Source organism: Elgaria multicarinata, chromosome 11, assembly GCF_023053635.1.
Source record: "Elgaria multicarinata webbii isolate HBS135686 ecotype San Diego chromosome 11, rElgMul1.1.pri, whole genome shotgun sequence".
Taxonomy (NCBI): Eukaryota; Metazoa; Chordata; class Lepidosauria; order Squamata; family Anguidae; genus Elgaria; species Elgaria multicarinata.
Genome location: NC_086181.1, coordinates 38,230,370 through 38,251,493, shown reverse-complemented (window position 1 = coordinate 38,251,493; position 21,124 = coordinate 38,230,370). Strand labels below are relative to the sequence as shown.

Here is a 21,124-nt window from a genome sequence, read left to right as displayed (position 1 = left end):
TAAAATGAAGCACACACCAAAAAATATTACTGATAGTCCAGATCAATTTATTTACAATGGAATTAATCTTTCAATGGGGAAGACAAAATCCTTGCATAGTCTTTGTCAAATGGTAAAGTAACATCCCAGCCCCATTTACTGGTGACTACTTCCGGCACTGCAAAATAACTTACTAAAAGGAGTGGGTTGGTGGGAAAGTCATAAACTTTTAGGATGCATTTAGGATGCTCTTAGGATGTTTTTAGGATGTTTTTAGGATGTTTTTAACAGTGTATATTATGTTTTTAATAAGTATTTTACGTATTTTATGCTTGCCCTGCCTTGTTCCAATCAGAGAGATGGGAAAGAATTATTATTATTATTATTATTATTATTATTATTATTATTATTATTATTATTATTATTATTATTATATCCTGCAACCATAGGAGTCTCTGATCAAACTGGAATGAGAACAATGGAGAGATCTCACTCTGCTTGGTCCGCCTCTGTGCCCCACCTCATCAAATCACTGATTGGCTTTGGAGTTCCCTCCTGGGAAGGAGATGCTGCTGCTTAAGTTGTGCAACCACTCCTCACCAGCCTTTCTCCCTTCACTGTCATCCTGAACATTTCCAAAAATCATGGCTTCCTGTTAAGAGGGAACTTGGCCTCTAAAGCATCCCATTTCCCATTCCCCAACCATCTCAGAGAATCCCTACTTGGAAACCATTATCCCTATTCACATATAGCTAAATACCTATATAATTATCTATTCTTTAATTATTTCTGGTTATTAGCTGTCCTCGGTTGTTCAATTCTGGCTTCAGCAAAATGACATAACATTTTGGGAAGAAGATACAACCAAGTAAACCAGCACTGGAAGCCAGGATAGCAAAGATCTCCACAGCCACCATGTGCTTCCCTGTTGTGCTCAGGTAGGTTGGAACAAAGGAAAGCCACATGCTGCAGAAGACCAACATGCTGAAGGTGATGAATTTGGCTTCATTAAAACTGTCTGGTAATTTCCTGGCTAGGAAAGCGACACTGAAGCTGACAATGGCCAGGAAACCCATAAAAGCCAGAACAAAATAAAACATGACTGTTGAACCTTCATTACATTCCAGTACAATTTCTTTTGTGATGGAGTACATGTCAAAATCTGGAAATGGAGGGAAAAGTGCCAGCCACACACTACAAATCGTGGCTTGAATAAGAGAGCATAAAAGAACAATGTAGCTAGCCAATTGTTTTCCCACCCATTTCCTCATCTTGGAGCCAGGTTTGGTGGCCATGAAAGCTAGAACCACAATGGTGGTTTTGGCCAATATGCAAGACACGGCCACTGAGAAGATCATGCCGAAAGCAGTTTGCCGAAGGAGGCATGGCAGCTTTTCCGGTTGTCCCATGAACAAGAAGACACAAAGGCAGGAGAGCAGGAGGGAGATGAGCAGAGTGTAGCTGAGGTTCCGGTTGTTGGCTTTGACTATGGGAGTCTCCTTGTGCTTCATGAAGATTCCCAGCACCAGAGATGTGACGAACAAAATGGAGAGAGCAAAAGTGGTTAAAGTGATCCCCAAAGGTTCGCCGTAAGACAAAAAGATTATTGCTTTTGGAACACAACTGTCCTTGTTAGTGTTTGGATACTGATCTCCAGGGCATTGGAAACAGTCAACCATATCTGAAAAAAGAACAACGATACAAACGTGTACGTGGATGCTTTCTCTATTGTGTTTTCTACACGCAAAATAGAACAACGCAAAAGCCTTCCAAGTTGGATGCTATGATTGTGACACAGTGTGCATGATTCCAGCAAGGAAGCAACCAGTGTAGAAGTACATGGCCCACTGTTTCTACTTCCCCATTATTGCAGGGACAAAGTCGATCTTGGACTGGAATTCCCTGGAATCTTCCATCCAAGAGCTTAGAGGGCAAAACATCAAATCTCGCTAATGTAAAGGCCCTTCTATATTTAGGTAGAGTCATTTTTGCCAAATAGGCACTGTGTACAAAGATCTTGTCCCTTAAGGGGCTGCATTGAGATAGCGAACTTACATGCTCTTGCAGTACAGTATCCCAAATTCTTTGTTTAACTGCTGGCTTGGCATTTGAATATCCTAAGGCTATTAAAGCATTGGGGAAAAATCCTAATAAAGATAATTCTTTACCCAAATGCTTTTTCCATTTCGATTGAAAGGGATCCAGCAACGTCAGAGGGGCCAGCCCTACTGGTACAAATATCAGTTTTAGCCAAAATTTTATCATATAAAATCTAGCGCGGGCTTCAATAGGGACTATCCCAGCTTCTAACCGCAGTGCTGCATTGGAGACACAGTGAGGTATTAAAAATATTGCTCTCAAGAATTTGGTCTGAACAATTTCCAGATGTCGAAGATTATAATAAGCATACAATTGAGATCCATATAACATTTGGGCAATAATTTTGGCCACAAACACCTGAATAACAGAGGGAATATGTTGCTCACCTTTACTGAGAAAAAATCTCATCAGGGCAGCAGTTGGCCTCCTTGCATTAGCCACCACATAGTTTATATGGATGGACCATGATCCAGAGGCTTGGAACATTATTCCCAGATACTTATAACCAGTAACCTGTTCAATAGGATTTTCATTAATCGTCCATTTATGTTTAATTTTCCCATGACTAAAGACCACCACTTTGGTCTTAGAGTAGTTAATTGTTAATTGCTCCTCAGTGCAATATAAATGCAGAGCCCTCAATATACGTCTCATCCCAATACTAGTTAGGGACAGCAACACAGCATCATCAGCATATAAGAGTATTGAGAGAGGGTGATTGTTCAACTTGGGGGGATGAAAGTCAGAGTTTGATCATCTCTTCACGATTGAATTAATATAGAAATTAAACAAAGTGGGGCCCAAAGTACATCCCTGTTTGACACTGTGGACACTGGTCTTGATAAAACCCCTTCCTTATTGCAATTAACCCGAAGCCTGGTGTTTTCATGCAGATGACGTATGAGCAATAGTAATCGTCTATCAATATTGGTGTTCTCAAATTTTGCCCATAACTTATCTCTAGGGTCAAGGTCAAATGCTGACTTTAAGTCAATAAAAGCAGAGAAAAGAGCACCAGCTTTGGGAGAAGCATATTTATCTATTAGATGTTGAAGAACAATTCCTTGATCCGTTGTTGATCTTCCCATTCTAAATCCAGCCTGTTCTTCTTCAATTATATTTTCTAGCTGGAGGCAATCCAATAATTTATCAAGAAGGTGGCGAGCATAAATTTTGCTAATAATGCTAAGTAGACTGATTGGTCTACTAAGTAGTTGCTAAGTAGTTGGCTGGGTCTGATCTATGTCCCTTCTTATAAATTGGGATGATGATAGCTAATCCCCAATCATCTGGAATACAAGCCGAATGATCTATCCAAGTAAATAGAGATGCTAAGACAGGCGCCCACCAATCAAGGTTGGCCTTTAATAGATCAGCAGGAATATTATCAGGACCTGGGGCCTTGCCTGATTTTGGTTGGTGTATCAAATTAGTAATTTCACGGGTAGATACCATTGGCCAATCCTCCATATCTTCCAGACTTCCCCGCAAACCCTGGGGATTTCCGTTATTCTCTGCATAGATACTCTTAAAATATGTCTCCCATACATTGGGAGAAATACAGGCATTTAGTTTAACTGAATAATTATACATGCCGCCAGCAATTATCCTCCAAAAAGCAGCTGAGTCATTCATTTTAGATGCTGTTATTAAATTCTGCCACAGATCTTTCGGCTCAGTTTTCAATAGCTTGCTGTTTTCAAAGTTGGAGGATTTTTGTTTTGCTTGGGTATGGTTGGCAAAGGGAAGAGAACAAATTAAACACACAGGCATAGCTGAGGAAATAAATTGACCACAACTTTATTGACTCACTTTAATAGGTTTGGCAACAGCGTAGGACATGGATCCTGTCACTGGCCAGCCCATTTGCTGACTGATTCCTTTCATGGCCTGCATGCCAGGAGCACTGGTGGTGGATGGCATGGTGTTGAACATTAATGTGAACCCCTTTCCACCACCCTGGACATAGCCAACTTTCTGCCCCCATACTGGACTGGTCTTGATGCCAAATACCTGAACTTGTTCTCTAAAATCTCTCTTTTCCTTCTCAGTTCATTCTTTCTACAGGAAACCAAAGAAGGGAAGGTCATACCCCCACACTACCAATGACGATGTCTTCAATCTCCCCCTGCTGCTACAACCCATCATGACATTATGTAGTATAATTGTAGGATGTGTATGTAGGATGTGTATGACCACCTAAACTTCTTTGCCATACACTGGGTTCTGACAACCCACACTGCAGTGCAGGGAATAATAAAATAATAAAATATTAATAATAGGGTTATATTATACTATATTATAATAACTGCAGGGAATAATAAAAAATGATGGTCACATGCACAGAACCCACAATGGATCCTTCCTTCACTGCAATCATCTAAACTTGTTCTCTGAAATCCCTCTTTTACTTCTCAGTTCATTCTTTCTACAGGAAACCATAAAAGGGAAGGTCATACCCACACACTACTGATGATGATGTCTTCAGTCTTCTCCTGCTGCTACAACCCATCATGACATTATGTAGTATAATTGTAGGATGTGTATGTAGGATGTGTATGACCACCTAAACTTCTTTGCCATACACTGGGTTCTGACAACCCACACTGCAGTGCAGGGAATAATAAAATAATAAAATATTAATAATAGGGTTATATTATACTATATTATAATAACTGCAGGGAATAATAAAAAATGATGGTCACATGCACAGAACCCACAATGGATCCTTCCTTCACTGCAATCATCTAAACTTGTTCTCTGAAATCCCTCTTTTACTTCTCAGTTCATTCTTTCTACAGGAAACCATAAAAGGGAAGGTCATACCCACACACTACTGATGATGATGTCTTCAGTCTTCTCCTGCTGCTACAACCCATCATGACATTACATAGTATAATAAAGAACACTTTTATTTCAGTTGTAATATTAGACATTATCCTCTTATAAACATTGTATGACATATATCCTACCCTTCTGGTTTGAAATCTTCCCTTCTGGACATAGATGGCAATCATAACAGCAAAATGGCTTCCCTTCGGTCTTTATCTTACTATAACCTAAACGGCAATTCTCATTACACTGAGAAAGAGGTTGTGTCTGCCCATACATTAAAAGAGAGAGAGAGAGAGAGAGAGAGAGAGAGAGAGAGAATATTTTAAATGTTGGCATCTCACTGGTCCTACTGTAAATTGACATATACAAAATAATTGATATTAGTATGGTACAATGGCTTTGCTTTCAGAGAGAACTCATTATGTGACATTCTGCCAATACTAGGCAGTTGAATTCTGGCAGGCCTTCCCAGATGAATTTTAAAACAAGAATTTTAAAATGTCTTGAATGTTCTTTTGATATTGTATTTGTTTTATATGCACTTTTAATTAATTTCATGTATTTGATTTATTTTGTATTGTTGAACTAACGTTGTTCCCCACCTTGATCCAAAGGGAGAGGCGGGTAATTAAATCAGCAGCAGCATCTATTAGAACATTTGCTATTACTCTAGTAACTTTGTATTGTGTCAGCTCCTTGGTATTCTGTCAATGATTAAAGTACAAATGGTAGAAGTCTCAGAATGAATATGACCTAAGACAGATAAGAATCCATTTGCTACCTTACTGTGTGGTGGTGATGGCAGCAAAGGAATGCTACTTCTCCACCAGCATTGCATCTGCTCCGTGTTATCCAGCAGAGCTCTTTCATGTGGTTCAAGGCCTCCTAGGTGTAGGTCTTGAAACACAACAACCTGAACCCTCAGAGGCCTGCAGTGAACAAATCGCAGGACACTTTTCAGATAATTCACTCATATTCATGCTGACAGATGCCAGAGTCTGATATGAATGGCTAGGGCACCATCTAGTCATGTTATGGATACCTTTCAGCTTGTGCAACCTGAGGATGTGGCTAAACTCCTTGAGGGGCTGAACCCTACTACTTGCCCTTTAGATCCAAAGGAAGTGAGGCAGGTGGCTACTAGGAGGAGGGCCTTCTCCGCTGTGGCACCCCGGTTGTGGAATGAGCTCCCCAGAGAGGTCCGCCTGGTGCCTACACTGTACTGCTTTAGTCGCCAGCTGAAGACCTTTTTATTCACTCAGTATTTTAACACTTAATTTTAACTTAAATTTAAATTATACTGTTTTAACTCTGTATTTTAACCTTATATCAATTTTGCTGCGTGGTTTTATCCTGGTTGTGCTTTTTATACTGTATTTCGTATTTGTGTTTTTAACCTGTTGGTTGTTTTATGATGGTTTTAATTTTTGTGAACCGCCCAGAGAGCTTCGGCTATTGGGCAGTATAAAAATGTAATAAATAAATAAAATAAATAAATAAATAGATCCTTGTCCATCCTGGCTTTTGAAATCTGCCAGAGCTGGGCTGGATACCTGGACCAATGGGGTAATCAATGCCACCTTGAGGTCTGGTGTGGTCCTCACAGCTTTGAAGCTGTGGTGAGGCCCTTGTTGAAAAAAAGCAAAAACAAATTTGGATCCAATGATGTCAGATAACTACCACCCTGTATCTAATTTACCATTCTTGGGCAATATTCTTGGGTAATATAGAAGCCTCATGCATTTGCACCATTCTGCTATACCATAACAACTGCTAGTGGTTGTGTAATAGAACATATACACAGGGAGAGGAAAAAACCACGATGCCTTGTTTCTCGCCTGCCCAAGGGCCTCTACTTCCCTTGCTCGGCTCCGTCCATTTTCTTCTGCTGCCCCTTACGCCTGGAACGCTCTTCCAGAACATCTGAGATCCACAAGTTCACTCACAGCTTTTAAAGCTCAGCTAAAAACTTTTCTTTTTCCTAAAGCTTTTAAAACCTGATGTTGTTTGGACTCTATACTGTTAGTTTTACCCTACCCAGTGCCTGTTTACCCTACCCTGTGCCTGTTTGCTTTCTCTTCCCCTCCTTATTGTTTTATTATGATTTTATTAGATTGTAAGCCTATGCGGCAGGGTCTTGCTATTTACTGTTTTACTCTGTACAGCACCATGTACATTGATGGTGCTATATAAATTAATAATAATAATAATAATAATAATAATAATAATAATAATAATAATGTGAAAAGGAGCTGATGTTATTATGGCAAAGAATCCCGAAGGAAAAGCTTCAATAAAGGTGTGGGTCAAAAGATTCATTGGGAGCTCCTCTAAATGGGCTGTTTAGAGCAGTCTCATGACTGGTCAGTTTCATAAGGTTGCAATCCTCCAATGCCCCAGTCATTTTATCTGCATGATAATAGATAATGGAATGTAAGTACTAAATAATAACAACAACAACAACAACAACAACAACAACAATAATAATAATAATAATAATAATAATAATAATAATAATAATAATACCCCTGTTCCATTTCACTGTGAAAAGAGGACATCACACTGTTAAAGAGACAGGAGACAGTGCCATTTTGCAGCTGTATAAATGAAAAATATAGAGCTTCAATTTCAAGGGGGGGAGGGAAATGAGAGGGAAGGGAAGTGTAAGGTGAGGACATTGTGATTGTGGGATGGAAATGGAAGCCAGAAAGCTGTGGTAGAGTTGCAGGATTTTCTCTTTAGAAAAGTCCATTGTGAAATAGACCTTACCTGGTTGAACCTGCTGGGCCAAGTAATGCCATCCTCATGAATGGTGAACCTCTTCTCTGGGGGAGCCTGTGGGTTCACCATTCCAACTTTCACTCGACGAAAGGTTTTATTTGGGAATGTGACCCAATTGTTAATATCAAACCCGGTTACTAATTCCCCATTTTGGTCAAAGGAAACCTCTTCACCAGCACTATTGTTGAATGAGATGCTTCTCAGAAAGTGGTGGATCTAAATTGGCATAGGAAAAAAGGCAATTTCCAGAAATTAAACTCCAATTTGAAGATATTACAATGGTATACTTATAAATCATTGTCCTTGGCATTTTAAATGCAATTTGAAAGACGTTGGGATATAACAATATCTTCAACTTTTCCACACAAATAAGAGGACACATATCCCTCAGTAGTATCTAAATCCAACTATGATGATATTTTTGAGGGGATGTTGGAAGGGATGTTGATTTTTTTAAACTCATGGCATGAAGCCCCGCTAATCTTAAAGTCCCGGTCCTATAGTGTTAGAGGGAGAGAGCTGATTCCCTTCTCCCCTCTTTCATCACTGTTCTCCAACTGATAAACATTCTGTGTCCTCTGCAAACTATAGAAAACATGCAGTGTCTTGTTATTTTATAATTAGTAATGCTTATTTAATTTCAGTTCCTATAGTATTTCTATAAACCGTTGGGAGTTCTTTTGTATGAAGTAAAACACAACTTCTTTGTGCAAAGACCTGTTTCAGTGGCACAATCATAGGGCATGTCTAAACATTGCCTTATCCCGAGGATGGCCCTGGGAACATCCCTGTGGATCCACATGATGCGCAGGAACCGGGATGGCTTTTAGCCCAATTTTTCCTGTGGAATTGGGATTGTCCCAAGACCGCAGGAAGTGTGGGTGGCTGTCCCAGTTTCATCCTGTCTCATCATGAGTAAATGTAAGGAGCCAGGAACTGGGCATGGGTCATAGAACTCTTTACATGCTCCATGCCCATCAGGGGTGGGGAGGGGAGCAGGGTTGGTTTTGAAAAATATTTTTACCTTTGAAATTTTTGCTGGAGTGCTCATGTGCTTCAGCTGCTGTTGGGAAAAAATGGCCGCCGCAATGAGCACGATGTCTGGGATGTCACATGGCCCATGTGTACTGAGGGGGAGGATCTCGCAATCAGCATATCATGAGATCCTCCCCCTCTCCTCCTCCAAGTGTAGACATGCCCATAGTTACAAGGGCATGGACCGGTTGTTCCACCCATCAATATGGTGAACTCTTCTGCATCAATCAGATGTAGACATATTACCTGCCATGGCTGTTGGTCCAAAAGGTTCCAGCTGATGCCACCTGCTCTTGCTCTGTATTTGAGTTTTGATGAATGCATGACATGTGATGCATGTGCCACAGCACTGATGGCATTGTAGATGCTGTAACTGTGGCTAGTCATGTTCATTTCAAAAAGAGATCCAGGGAGAGTCTCCAGCTTTTCCTCCCCAGTGCAGAATCTCTCAGCTTCAATATCTAAAGAACTATCAGGAAAGGAACAGTTGAATGCCTTTTCCCAGAAAACCTTGATAAAACCATCTTCTTTTTCAATGTTTGGGTTTCTCATCTGAAGGAATTCCTGGAACCCTAGAAGATCCTTGGAGTGAATTGCAAAGGATAGAGCGCCATGGATGAAATTTATGTCCCAACTCCTTTGAAAGGAAAATGATGTGAAATCCACCTGGGCTATCATAACCCAGACTTTTGCTTTCATTGTCATTGATATATCCTCCATTTCTGCGACCTGGGATAGCATTCTCAGTACCATAATGCTATGAACTTCCCCATACACAACCACAACGTTGGCCGAGCTTGTCATGATAATGATGCTTTTCTGAAAGCCTTCCTCCACCACAGCATCAAAGTCATTGGAAACACTTAGTTTGAGGAATCTTTCTATAAAAGCAAAGCAAATTCCACTCTGGGCAAATGCTGGGAGAGCATTCTGAACAAATCCCCCTAAATTATCGTCATGCTGAGTAAATAACCCTATCCACGTCCACCTGAAATGCAGCAGTAACTGGAGAATCCCATTATACTGATGAGCTTCATCTGGGAACATCCAGTGCAAGAACTCTGTTTGGATATTGTCATTCCTTATAGGAGCAGAGCCATAGGTGAGCTGAAGAAATTATTAAGGAGAGAGGGAGAGAGAGAGAGAGAGAGAGAGAGAGAGATGGAAGACAACTGATATCAATCCCTACTTCATGTTTTATTGAGATAGTATATTGACCAGGATGAATGAATGTTTTCTTAATTACTGTTAATGTAAATGCCTTTCCTCCATGTCTAGCTCTTGGGCGATAAGAACATGCCACTGGCTGAGGGATGGGGTGGCTGACACATTATCAGCTGCTTCAGCCTCTTCTCATTGTGGATACCTCCCTCCCTCCCTCCCTGCATGCAGTGTGGGTTCACTTGGGCCTTTGCTAGACCAGGCTATATCCTGGGCTGATACCTGGGATTGCCCCTGTGAGTCCAGATGACGCACAGGGGATCCTGGACTCAGGGAGGGATCAACCCTCCCTGGCCCCGGGATATAGCCTACCCCTTTAAGCCCAATTTTTCCCATGGTCTCAGGCCGTGAGCGTGTAGCCCGTGCCGCGGCTTTTCCCAGCTCTGCCAATTACTCACACGTAGCCGGGAGAAGCCGCACACGGGGCGCAGCACTACCCAGGAGCGCTGTACCCATCGAGGACAGGGTGGAAGGAGTGGGGGAACTGATTTTACTCATAAAAAAAAGCACTTACCTGGGTGCATGAGCGTTCCTGCTCATCCTCCCTTTAAACAATTAAAAAATGGCAGGCGCGATGGCTCTCTTCGTAAACTCATCGTGCCTGATGTACAGACTAGCGCAACAGCCCACGATAGTTGCATCACGGGCTCTCCCCTCCTTCATCATGCTTTTGAAGGTAGGTCTAGCAAAAGGCCTTGGACATCATATTGGAGGCCCAGTATGTTGTTGTTTTTTGGCTCATAGTTTGATTGGCAGTGGCTGTGGCCTCATCTACACCAGGCAGGATATTTCACTATGAAAGTGGTATATAAAAGGTGGGAGCCACACCAAGCAGGATATGCCAGTACGAAAGCGTTATATAGTATATGTCAATGGACCCCAACAATTGCCATTGCACTTCAGTATGGCTATAAAGCAGTAGTGTGGCTCCTGCCTTTTATATACCAGTTTCATTCTGCTTTCATAGTGCAATATCCTGCCTGCTGTAGATGAGGCTTATGTGTCTTTTTGCCTACTTCACACTGTAGGTGGGGAGAGAGTGCATTGTTTTGGCATTAGGTTTATTTTGTCCCATTTGTTTGCAGGCTTGTAGGGTTGGGGATGGTTAGAGGAAACAGGGATGGTGATCATTCTGTGGCAATGTTTTCATAGAATCATAGAATAATAGAGTTGGAAGGGGCCTATAAGGGCATCGAGTCCAACACCCCTCTCAATGCAGGAATCCTCCCGAAAGTAAACCCGACAGATGGCTGTCCAGCTGCCTCTTGAATGCCTCTAGTGTGGGAGAGCCCACAACCTCCCTAGGTAACTGGTTCTATTATTGTACTGGTCCAACAGTCAGGAAGTTTTTCCAGATGTCTGGCCAGAATCTGGCTTCCTGTAACTTGAGCCCATTATTCCTTGTCATGCACTCTGGGAAGATCAAGAAGAGATCCTGGCCCTCACCTGTCTCCAAGTTTTGGTGACAGGTGATGCCTCAGACCTTCCATTGAGAGGTCTGCAGCTCCAATAGGGGGATAAGGGTTAACTGTTAGACCAAGAGCTCCATCACACCTACATTTTTTATCCAGTTCTCATCCATGGTTTCTCGCTCCTTTTCCTTAGCGAATAAAGCGCTGGGCACTTTCACATCTGTGCGTTGTTGCGCTCTTTCATCTCCTGTATGTTTTTACCTGGAGTGCTACTATGCCAGCAAAATCTCCCACTCTGCCCCCTTTGTTCTCCTTTCCCCCACAGTTAAATTTTTATTTTTTTAAAAAAAAAATATTTCTGCCAGTTACAATGGTACAGCAGCCTGAAAGTGTGCAGTTATGGAAAACCAACACACTACACTTCCCCTAAGATGATATTAAACAAACTCTAGAGAAAGGAGGCCATTTGTAGGAAGCAGGAGGCAGCGCATGGATTGAAACTGTTGCTGCCCCTTGGCTTGGGAAAGGTTTACAGGATGGGAGGAGTGAAGATTTGTATTGCTCATTTCAAAGGGTGGGCAGATGAACAATCATTTTAACTAATTTCTTTTGTAAAGTTGGCCAGGTCCCCTCCTTTGCTCCAAGTTAACCAAAATGCTACATCTGTGTATTTTTAAAGTTAAAGAGGTCAAGATTGGCATAGTGATATCTCCTAAGGAGGGCCTTTGCCATGCCAAGTTTGAATCAGCTTGGTTAATCTCTTGATTTTTTAGGATTTCTTGAATTCCTCCATTAAATCCTTTTCCTCGTAGTCTACCAGTGCAAAGGAACGATTTTCCTTTCCTTTTATCATGCGAAGCTGTGCATCTCCAAGTTCATAAAATAGAGATCTGCTTGTTCCCTTACTCAAGAGTAAATTGCACTGCTGTCAACTGCATTTACTTCCAATTCATATTAAAACCCCATACATGCTTACGTTTGAGTAAACCCCATTGAACAGAGAGAGACTTACTTCCTCTTGTGGAGTACACTAAACTACCATATTTCTTCAATCATAAGACACACTTCCCCCCCTTCTATATAAACATCTCTAAAAATGGGGTGCATCTTAGAATTGCGGGTGCGTTTATTATTTCTTAGAATCAAAGCTTTTTTTCTGTTGGTGGTACTGAAATTAGTGTGCGTCTTACAATCGATGGCATCTTAGAATTGAAGAAATACGGTAGCCTAAAACAGCTTTGGGCCTTGAGTAATTGTATTAGATGTGTGCTGGATAATTCCAAGGAAGGAAAAGTTCACAAAGGTTTCATTACACCAAACTAATTATTACTAATTTAATTACACAAAACTCAATAGGAAACACACACACACACACACACACACACACCACAAAACAACAGTAAGTAGTAGAAGGAGGAGTTAGAAGAGGAGTAAGGAGTGAGTTATAGGATAAATAAAATGTACAGCCAGGAATAAACACCTCCAGCTACCAAAAATAGTCTGTATGGCTTCTTAGAATCTAAGAAATACGGTAACCTAAAAGATCTTTGGGCCTTGAGTAATTGTATTAGATGTGTGCTGGATAACTCCAAGGAAGGAAAAGTTCACAAAAGTTTCATTACACCTAACTAATTATTACAAATTTAATTACACATAACTCAATAGGAAACACACACACATACACATACACACACCACAAAACAACAGTAGAAGTAGTAGAAGGAGAAGTTAGAGGAGGAGTAAGGAGTAAGTGAATAATAGGATAAATAACATGTACAGCCAGGAATAAACACCTCCAGCTACCAAAAATAGTCTGTATCCCTATTTTATACTCTTTCTTTCCTCTACAATTCAAGTGTTCTTTCTTTTTCCTCCTATCTATATCTTCTTCTCTCTGCTTCATTCTTTCCTCTGCCACTGTGCATGTCTGCCTTTGGCTTAATCCTCCACAAACACATCTTACCTGTGGCATCTTGTACATAGACAGAACAGTTGCCATGTGGAAACAGAATTCATAGTTTGGTCCCCCAATGACTGCTACTGGGATATTCTCAACATCACACTTGTAGTTCGGGATGAATCTGCCTCGTCTGGAGAGAAGTTCCAATGAGGCAAGATAGGTCCAGCTTGCACTAAAATAACCATTATAGATGTGGAAGCCCAGGCTGACATTGGGTAAGATCTGGGGATTTTCATTGATGTCCTTAATAGCAAATGCCAAGGCCACGATGTGCTGGTAGAGCTGCGTCATTAGCCTGCAAAGAAAGTAACGTAGTGCAATAGTGCATCTTCTTCACATCATGCTATTCACTTCAGTTCATTCATACATAGGGTCTAATCTTGGCTCAATCTTCCAAAAGCCAGGAAATTGGAAGCTAAGGCTCATGATCTGCCTCATGAGCAGTAATAATATTTTGCAGTGCCACAAGTTGGTTTGTTTTCAAGTTATCCTCTCTGCACCCACACTTTCCCATGGCCTTTCATGCTGAGAGGAAGATGGGCAGGACACAATGCCTGGGATCATGAAAAAATGCCCAAGTTGTTCTGGTCCTGAGTTGCATCATGAATCATTCAAACCTTACTACATTGCTCAAGGATTCCTCCTGTGAGTTGACCCATGCCTGTTTGTTGCTTACATTATTAGGGATGTACAACTCCCACCCATGCCCAGTGGTCATGCCCTGCCCACCAGACTCCTTCTGGTTGCATGACCCCACCAGGCAGATGGAGGGAGCCACCAAATGGTCTGCAGTCACCCATTGAATGGCCATATTTTTTTTTATCCGCAAGCTGTGATTTTGCACAAAATTGCTGATAGGGATATTTACTGAAATTATGATTTGTGCAAATTCAAATCCATATACACTACAATTTGCACAAAATTGCAAGCCTAAAGGACCAACAGAAGATTCATCTGTTTGTTTAATTCTTACCCAATGTCCACACAATAGAGAAATTGTGAACCACCCAGAGAGCTTTGGCTATTGGGCGGTATAAAAATAAATAAATAAATAAAATAAATAAAATTTAGTAACAAGAAATTCTGTTTGTAAATAGGCACAAGTTAAATCCAGTTGTGGTTGTTCGACCAAATTACTTTCTGAAGCCTATAGAAAAAAATACTGTATCAAATAAAAATGGAAAATATTGCATAAATAAAATGTTAAGTGTTTCCTGTCCGGTCAAATATGCATGACCTTAACAGAGATGGCAAGTTTATGCAAAATATTTTTTTTTCACTGGAGTTATCAAACTTGACCAGTTCCTTCAGAACGTCACCCTTATTGCAGATAAGTATTTAATGGAGATTTGGTCATACTTATTGTTGATCATACTTATGATTTATTATTCTAATAGAAACATTGTATTACTGAGGCAGGGGTTAGATTACAATAGAAGATGTAAGATTCTTAAGGGAATATACTCAGCAAATCAGCTATTTTCAGACGTGTTGCAGAAACATTCGCAAGAACAGATAATGAATAATTGCAGCAATATGGGGAGCAAAGCTTGCATATAAAGTGTGCCTGCAATCTCAGGACAAGTGCCAGAGTGATGTAGTGGCTAAGGTGTTGGACTGAGGGTCAGAAGATTCCCAGTCAGCCATGGAAACCCACTGCGTGACTTTTGGCATGTCACAGGCTCTCGGCCCAACCTACCTCACAGAGTTGTTGTTGTGAGGATAAAATGGAGAGGAGGAGGAGGACTATGTATGCCGCCTTGAGTTCATTGGAGGAACAAAGGCAGGATATAAATACAATAATACATAAATAAATATAGAGCCTCCTTTAATGAGTGCTAAAGGTGGTATTGAAAATAACCTGATGCAAGGGAATGATAAAGCACCTGCCACTCTTCCTATTAAATATAATGGGAAAAGCTGTGATACAATAGAATTGCTGTATAGCCAGGAAATTCTTAAATATGGATGGGTAGTTGTAGTAGTATTACTGGTAGTCGTAGCCATGCACATGTGGATATATATTCATTACAGTTGTATGCTATGGTAGAAATACCAAATTGCTTACATATGATCGTCAGAAAGCTCCAAAGAAGGGTGTTTTTCAAAGGTTATGGCATTTGAAAATATAAAGAGCTGAGACATAATGCCCGCAATGATGAGGTCCCCTGACTGATAATATTGGTGAAGAATAGGAACAGGGTGTCCGATGGAACAATGGATGCTTCGACGCTTGGATATCACCTGGGGCAGCAGCTCCAAGAACACAAAAAGGAGCATTTTGAAAAAACAAAACAAAACAAAGACCATCATTGTAGACAACTATTTGTCTCTTCCTACATTGGTTTTCAACTGTCCCTGTGTCACAATGTTCATTGGAATGGCCACACATTCAGCAGAGCCAAAGTCAGAACTCCTAGGAATTTAGAAGGAAAGACCAGAGCGACAGAGTCCTGTTTGACTGTAGACGAAGCTCAGAGCAGCATCGGGGATATTAATAAAATGTGTCACTCTTTGTTCATAGCTTTGGTTATAGCCTCTACAACTACCTGGGGAAGTTGAGAATTACTAGATGTAATTATGATTATTTTGATAATGACAGGGTAGATACTCACATGTTCGGTATTGTAAGTTTTCTGCAATATGGCAATTAATAATAATAATATGATGATGCACATCTCAGCTAAACTATACTATACTATACCTCTAAGAGCCAAATTCATTATTATGCTCATCACATTGTGGGTTAGCTTTTTCTTTATTCTTGTATAAGCATACGGAACCTTGTGTTAGGCTCTCTGAAGAGTTTCTAGGGATGGACTCAGAGGAGGAGGAAGCAGAACTGGTGCAGACGGAGGCTAGTGTCACGGCTGCTGGACTGGTGCCAGCTGGGAGTGGGGCCAACTCAGAGAATGAAGTGGAGGCAGAGCCAAGTAACAGTGTGCCGGTAATTAAACCAGCAGGGAGTTTGGCCAATTCAGAAGACACAGAGGGAGAAGCCACAAACTTACCTGCACAGTTGTTTAGGCAGCATAGGGTGGAAAAGGAAGTCCGGTGCAGGTCTTTGCCTATTTCTGCTAGACGCCAGCTCAATAGGAAACACCTGTAGCTGCCAGGGAGGGGTATTTAGAGAGCTGGGAAACAAAAGGAACTTTGCCAGAGATTAACTGAGCATCCTGGCAAAAGCTCTTGGTTCCTGTTTTGGATCTTGGTGACCCTGTATCCTGGTTGAACTTCGGACTGGCTTGGAATTTGTGACCTGCTCGTATCCCAGGACCTCTGGACTGTTTCCTTGGACTCTCTCTACCTCTCATAAGCCTTTGACTTTTGGAATGGAACTGGACTCTGCCTCATGTTTAAACGTCTTGTACTCTGACATTAAAGACTTAACTGTGTTATTTCATAGCACAGCTGACGACAAACTCCACTGTTTGTTTGCTGAGTTTGTGGCTGAATTCTTGGAATTCTTGGAATTCTTGGAAGTCTTCATCCACACCATCACACACCCTTCCCCTGGTCCTGTTGTGTTGGAAGGAGTTAAAAAAGAAAGAAAAATCATTGGCATTAATTGATCCCCTGCCCAGGTTTAGTCAAAGAACTGTACATATGAAAAGTGTAACCCTCCCCTCCCAGGGGTCCCAATCCACAACATGGCCATATGTGTATCAATTGGTGTGTTTTTTTCTATCTAGCCCCAAGGTATTGGGAGCTGTGCATTGGTTCCAGTCCTAACCATGGCTATTTGCTTTACATTACAGTAAAGCAAACACTCAGCTACATACTAAAAGATTATCATAAATAGTAGTTTGGCTCTAAAAAAAAGAAGAAGTATACAGATAACTGTTATGCAAGATGTTTCCCCATCAGGTGGAACATTTTCACCCTGCCCCCATGTTGGAGTACTATAACATCCAAATAAACTCTTTCTTTGTCAAGAAATAATCAATTTCCCCCAACTGTTCAACTGTCCCTCTGAAAGATCAGGTTTATAGTTTGGGGGTACTCTTAGACCTATCTCTGTTGCTGGAGGCTGAAGAGGGTATGGTGGCTTGGCATGCCTTTCACCAGCTTCGGCTGGTTCGCCAACTATGGCCTCTCCTGGACAGGGAAAGCTTGGCCAAGGTGGTACTGGCATTGGTAACCTCAAGATTGGATCACTGCAATGTGCTCTATGTGGGTCTGCCCTTAAAGCTGCTCTGGAAGCTGGAGCTAGTGCAGAATGCTGCAGCTCAGCTGTTTTCTGGAGCTGCCCCTTTCCAGCATGTAAATCTTCTGCTGAGGGAACTGCACTGGCTGCCAATTTGCTACCAGGCCAAGTTTAAGGTTCTTGTACTTGTGTACAAAGCCCTAAACAACTTCAGACCAGGAACCTGAGAGAGTGCCTTCTCCCCTACCAACCTGCCTGGTCACTGAGGTCATCCAAGGGCGTGCTCTTGCTGTTTCCACATAGACCAATTCTGTGATTGAGTCCACCAGGGGAAGAGCTTTCAGCGTGATAGCCTCTTCCTATGGAACTCCCTGCCTCTGGAGGTCAGGCAGGTGACAACATTGTATTCCTTTCTGCACCTCCTGAAAACGTCGTTATTCCAGGAAGGCTTTCCTTAATGACCAGCCACAGTTCACTGTACATCTCACTTCGTGTCTGATCACTACAACATACATCTCCTTCTTCCACCTCCTTTGCTCTCTATACTCACTCCAACCCTCTCATTACAACTATCATCCCAACCAACCCATTCTCTCAAAGAATCAATGCATGTTCATGTAAGGTGCTCATATTTTGGAAACCAAAAAGGAGGACAACATGGCCAAAGCAAGGGGGGTGCCCACCGACATGCCCAGCCCCCAAAGAAGCATGCCCACCAACATGCCCAGCCCCAAGGGGATGTGCCAACCCAAACATGGCCTTGGTCACATGTGTGATTTCACTGCACACAATTAAGGCAAACCTGTTCTACATAACACCATAATGTTAAAATCACTGGAATAAAGAACAAGTGAGACATTCAATGTATCTGAAACTAACTTTACTCATTCCTACTTTTGTAGCTTTTGCTATACTTTGAAACTTGCTATACTCTGCGTGATACAGTTTCTCTTTCCCCCAAATATCTTTGCTGACTGCAAATCCACACCTTTCTCATAGTCATATTCATACTCGCAGATTCAGCATTGCAACCTGAACAATGCTGCACTGAACAAATGAAGCAGTTGACAAATACAAAAAATCTAGATCAATGAACAAGCAACCAAGCATTCAGAAAGAGTATCATAGAATCATAGAATAGCAGAGTTGGAAGGGGCCTACAAGGCCATCGAGTCCAACCCCCTGCTCAATGCAGGAATCCACCCTAAAGCATCCCTGACAGATGGTTGTCCAGTTGCCTCTTGAAGGACTCTAGTGTGGGAGAGCCCACAACCTCCCTAGGTAACTGATTCCATTGTTGTACTGCTCTAACAGTCAGGAAGTTTTTCCTGATGTCCAGCTGGAATCTGGCTTCCTGTAACTTGAGCCTGTTATTCCACGTCCTGCACACTGGGAGGATTGAGAAGAGATCCCGACCCTCCTCTGTGTGACAACGTTTTAAGTATTTGAAGAGTGCTATCATGTCTCCCCTCAATCTTCTCTTCTCCAGGTTAAACATGCCCAGTTCTTTCAGTCTCTCTTCATAGGGCTTTGTTTCCAGACCCCTGATCATCCTGGTTGTCCTCCTCTGAACACGCTCCAGCTTGTCTGCATCCTTCTTGTATTGTGGAGCCCAGAACTGGACATAATACTCTAGATGGGGCCTAACCAGGGCCGAATAGAGAGGAACTAGTACCTCACGTGATTTGGAAGCTATACTTCCGAAAGAGTACAAAATACTATTACCATGCAAACATTAGCCATGGAACAAAATGGACTAAAGGCTTGGTTCAACTTCTGGTTTATCAGCGAGAAACTAATTTAAAAATGTGTCATTATATCTCTTGTTCATTAACCATGTAAACATGACCATTGTCATTAGCAAGGCCAGAATGGATGCCCATTATCACAATTCTAGACAAGGATCTAGAGGAGGGCAATCAGGATGATCAGGGGTCTGGAAACAACTCCCTATGAAGAGAGACTGAAACAACTGGGCATGTTTAGCCTGGAGAAGAGAAGATTGAGGGGAGACATGATAGCACTCTTCAAATACTTAAAACGTTGTCACACAGAGGAGGACCAGGAGCTGTTCTCCATCCCAGATGATTGAGAAGACATGGAATAACGGGCTCAAGTTACAGGAAGCCAGATTCTGGCTGGACATCAGGAAAAACTTCCTGACTGTTAAAGTAGTATGACAGTGGAACCAGTTACCTATGGAGGTTGTGGGCTCTCCCACACTAGAGGTCTTCAAGAGGCAGCTGGACAACCATCTGTCAGGTAAGCCTTAGGTTGGATTCCTGCATTGAGCAGGGGATTGAACTTGATGAGCTTTTAGGCCCCTTCCAACTCTACTATTCTATGATTCTATGTTATTTCACTCCTTTTATCCAAATAGCTCCTGAATTTACACTGCCCCAATGTGCAGAAAACAGAACCCCCAATCCCAACGAAAATTGCCCAAAGAAATGACAGAAACATGTCCCATTGATTTCAATAAATACTCCCAGATAAATGAATATAGAATATATAAGCCTCTTCACCTTACCCTAGCAATAACATTTTGTATTCAGAGTGATAAATGGCACCATATTCTTACCAGATTGTTTTTCCCCCCTCTACAAGCTCCCCAGGCACTCATAAGGGGGAAAAAGAATTGTGGAATCTTTTCTTTGTGTTTTGGGTAGCTGACAAGAAGTTAGGGCAAAACCCTTCCACTCTCTCAAGGCTCAAGGGGCCATACCTATCCATAAGCAGCTTTGGGGAGTTACTCTTAGATCTTGATTAAAGTTCAAACTGGAATCCTATGCTTGTTTAAATTGCAAAAGTCTTGCAACAATCAGCCAGCCATGCCAGCTTCTAGGACCGTTTTCTGTCTAAACATGGATAGGATTGCACCTTTGTGAGATAGTTTGAGCTTTCATTTTATTTTTAAAAGCAACTTTTCTGAACTTGTGTTTGGCTCGTGAAAACATAGGATTGGAAACTGAAAGCACTGATGCTACATTCCTGCCCTGGAAATTGCTCAATGCACTGAGCTGCTTGTTAAGATGTTTAGGCTCACACCTTATGAAAAGAAAATTTGACATAAAATAACTTGAGGACAGAAAGATGGAGAGGACAAGATGAGCGAGGAGGGAGGGAGCTTATAGTTTAAGACTAGCAAATAGACCTAGGTTTGCAAAGATTGGAATAGCCCATGGTATGAAGGATGTTCTGAAAGATAGCAGAGCCCAAGAGCCACAAGCCTAGATACTCACTGGCTGGCTGTACTGGGCTGCTGATGCTGTTGCAGTGCTGCTGGACTGGGGGAGGCAACGGGGCTGCTGCAGGGGTGGCTGTTGTTGCAGGGCCGTCTGCAGCTGCAGAAGCAGTTGGCAGTGGAGGGGGTGGCGGGCGTGGTGGCAGCAGTGCGGAGAAGCCACTGGCTGCCACCATGAGGCCAAGAAAGGCAAGTTGTGGCTAGCTCCGAGTGGGGGAGGGGTGGAGGGCACATTTCTGGCTGCACCAGAAACACGTCTTCCAAGCTCATCCCCCGTGCTGCTCTGGGCTGGAGTGGCATGGGGGAGATCAGAACTTCCGGACATTTTAATAAATTATTACATTTCCCCCTGGATGCAGGATTCCCCCCCCCATTTCTGGACTTGTCCAGGGGGATCCGGACATATGGTC

The 21,124-nt window shown here is 42.0% G+C and overlaps 1 protein-coding gene across 1 annotated transcript; it reads right to left on the bottom strand.

Annotated features, from left to right (window-relative positions):
- Positions 1 to 758: 758 nt before the first annotated feature.
- Positions 759 to 20,890, bottom strand: LOC134405775 (vomeronasal type-2 receptor 26-like). Its single transcript, XM_063137029.1, has 10 exons — positions 20,713 to 20,890; positions 18,482 to 18,552; positions 16,335 to 16,432; positions 15,664 to 15,739; positions 15,392 to 15,579; positions 13,327 to 13,618; positions 8,977 to 9,837; positions 7,684 to 7,911; positions 5,052 to 5,178; positions 759 to 1,660 (listed from the first exon to the last, which is right to left on the bottom strand). The coding sequence occupies exons 1-10, from the start codon at positions 20,888 to 20,890 to the stop codon at positions 759 to 761; spliced, it is 3,021 nt and encodes a 1,006-aa protein (XP_062993099.1).
- Positions 20,891 to 21,124: the final 234 nt, after the last annotated feature.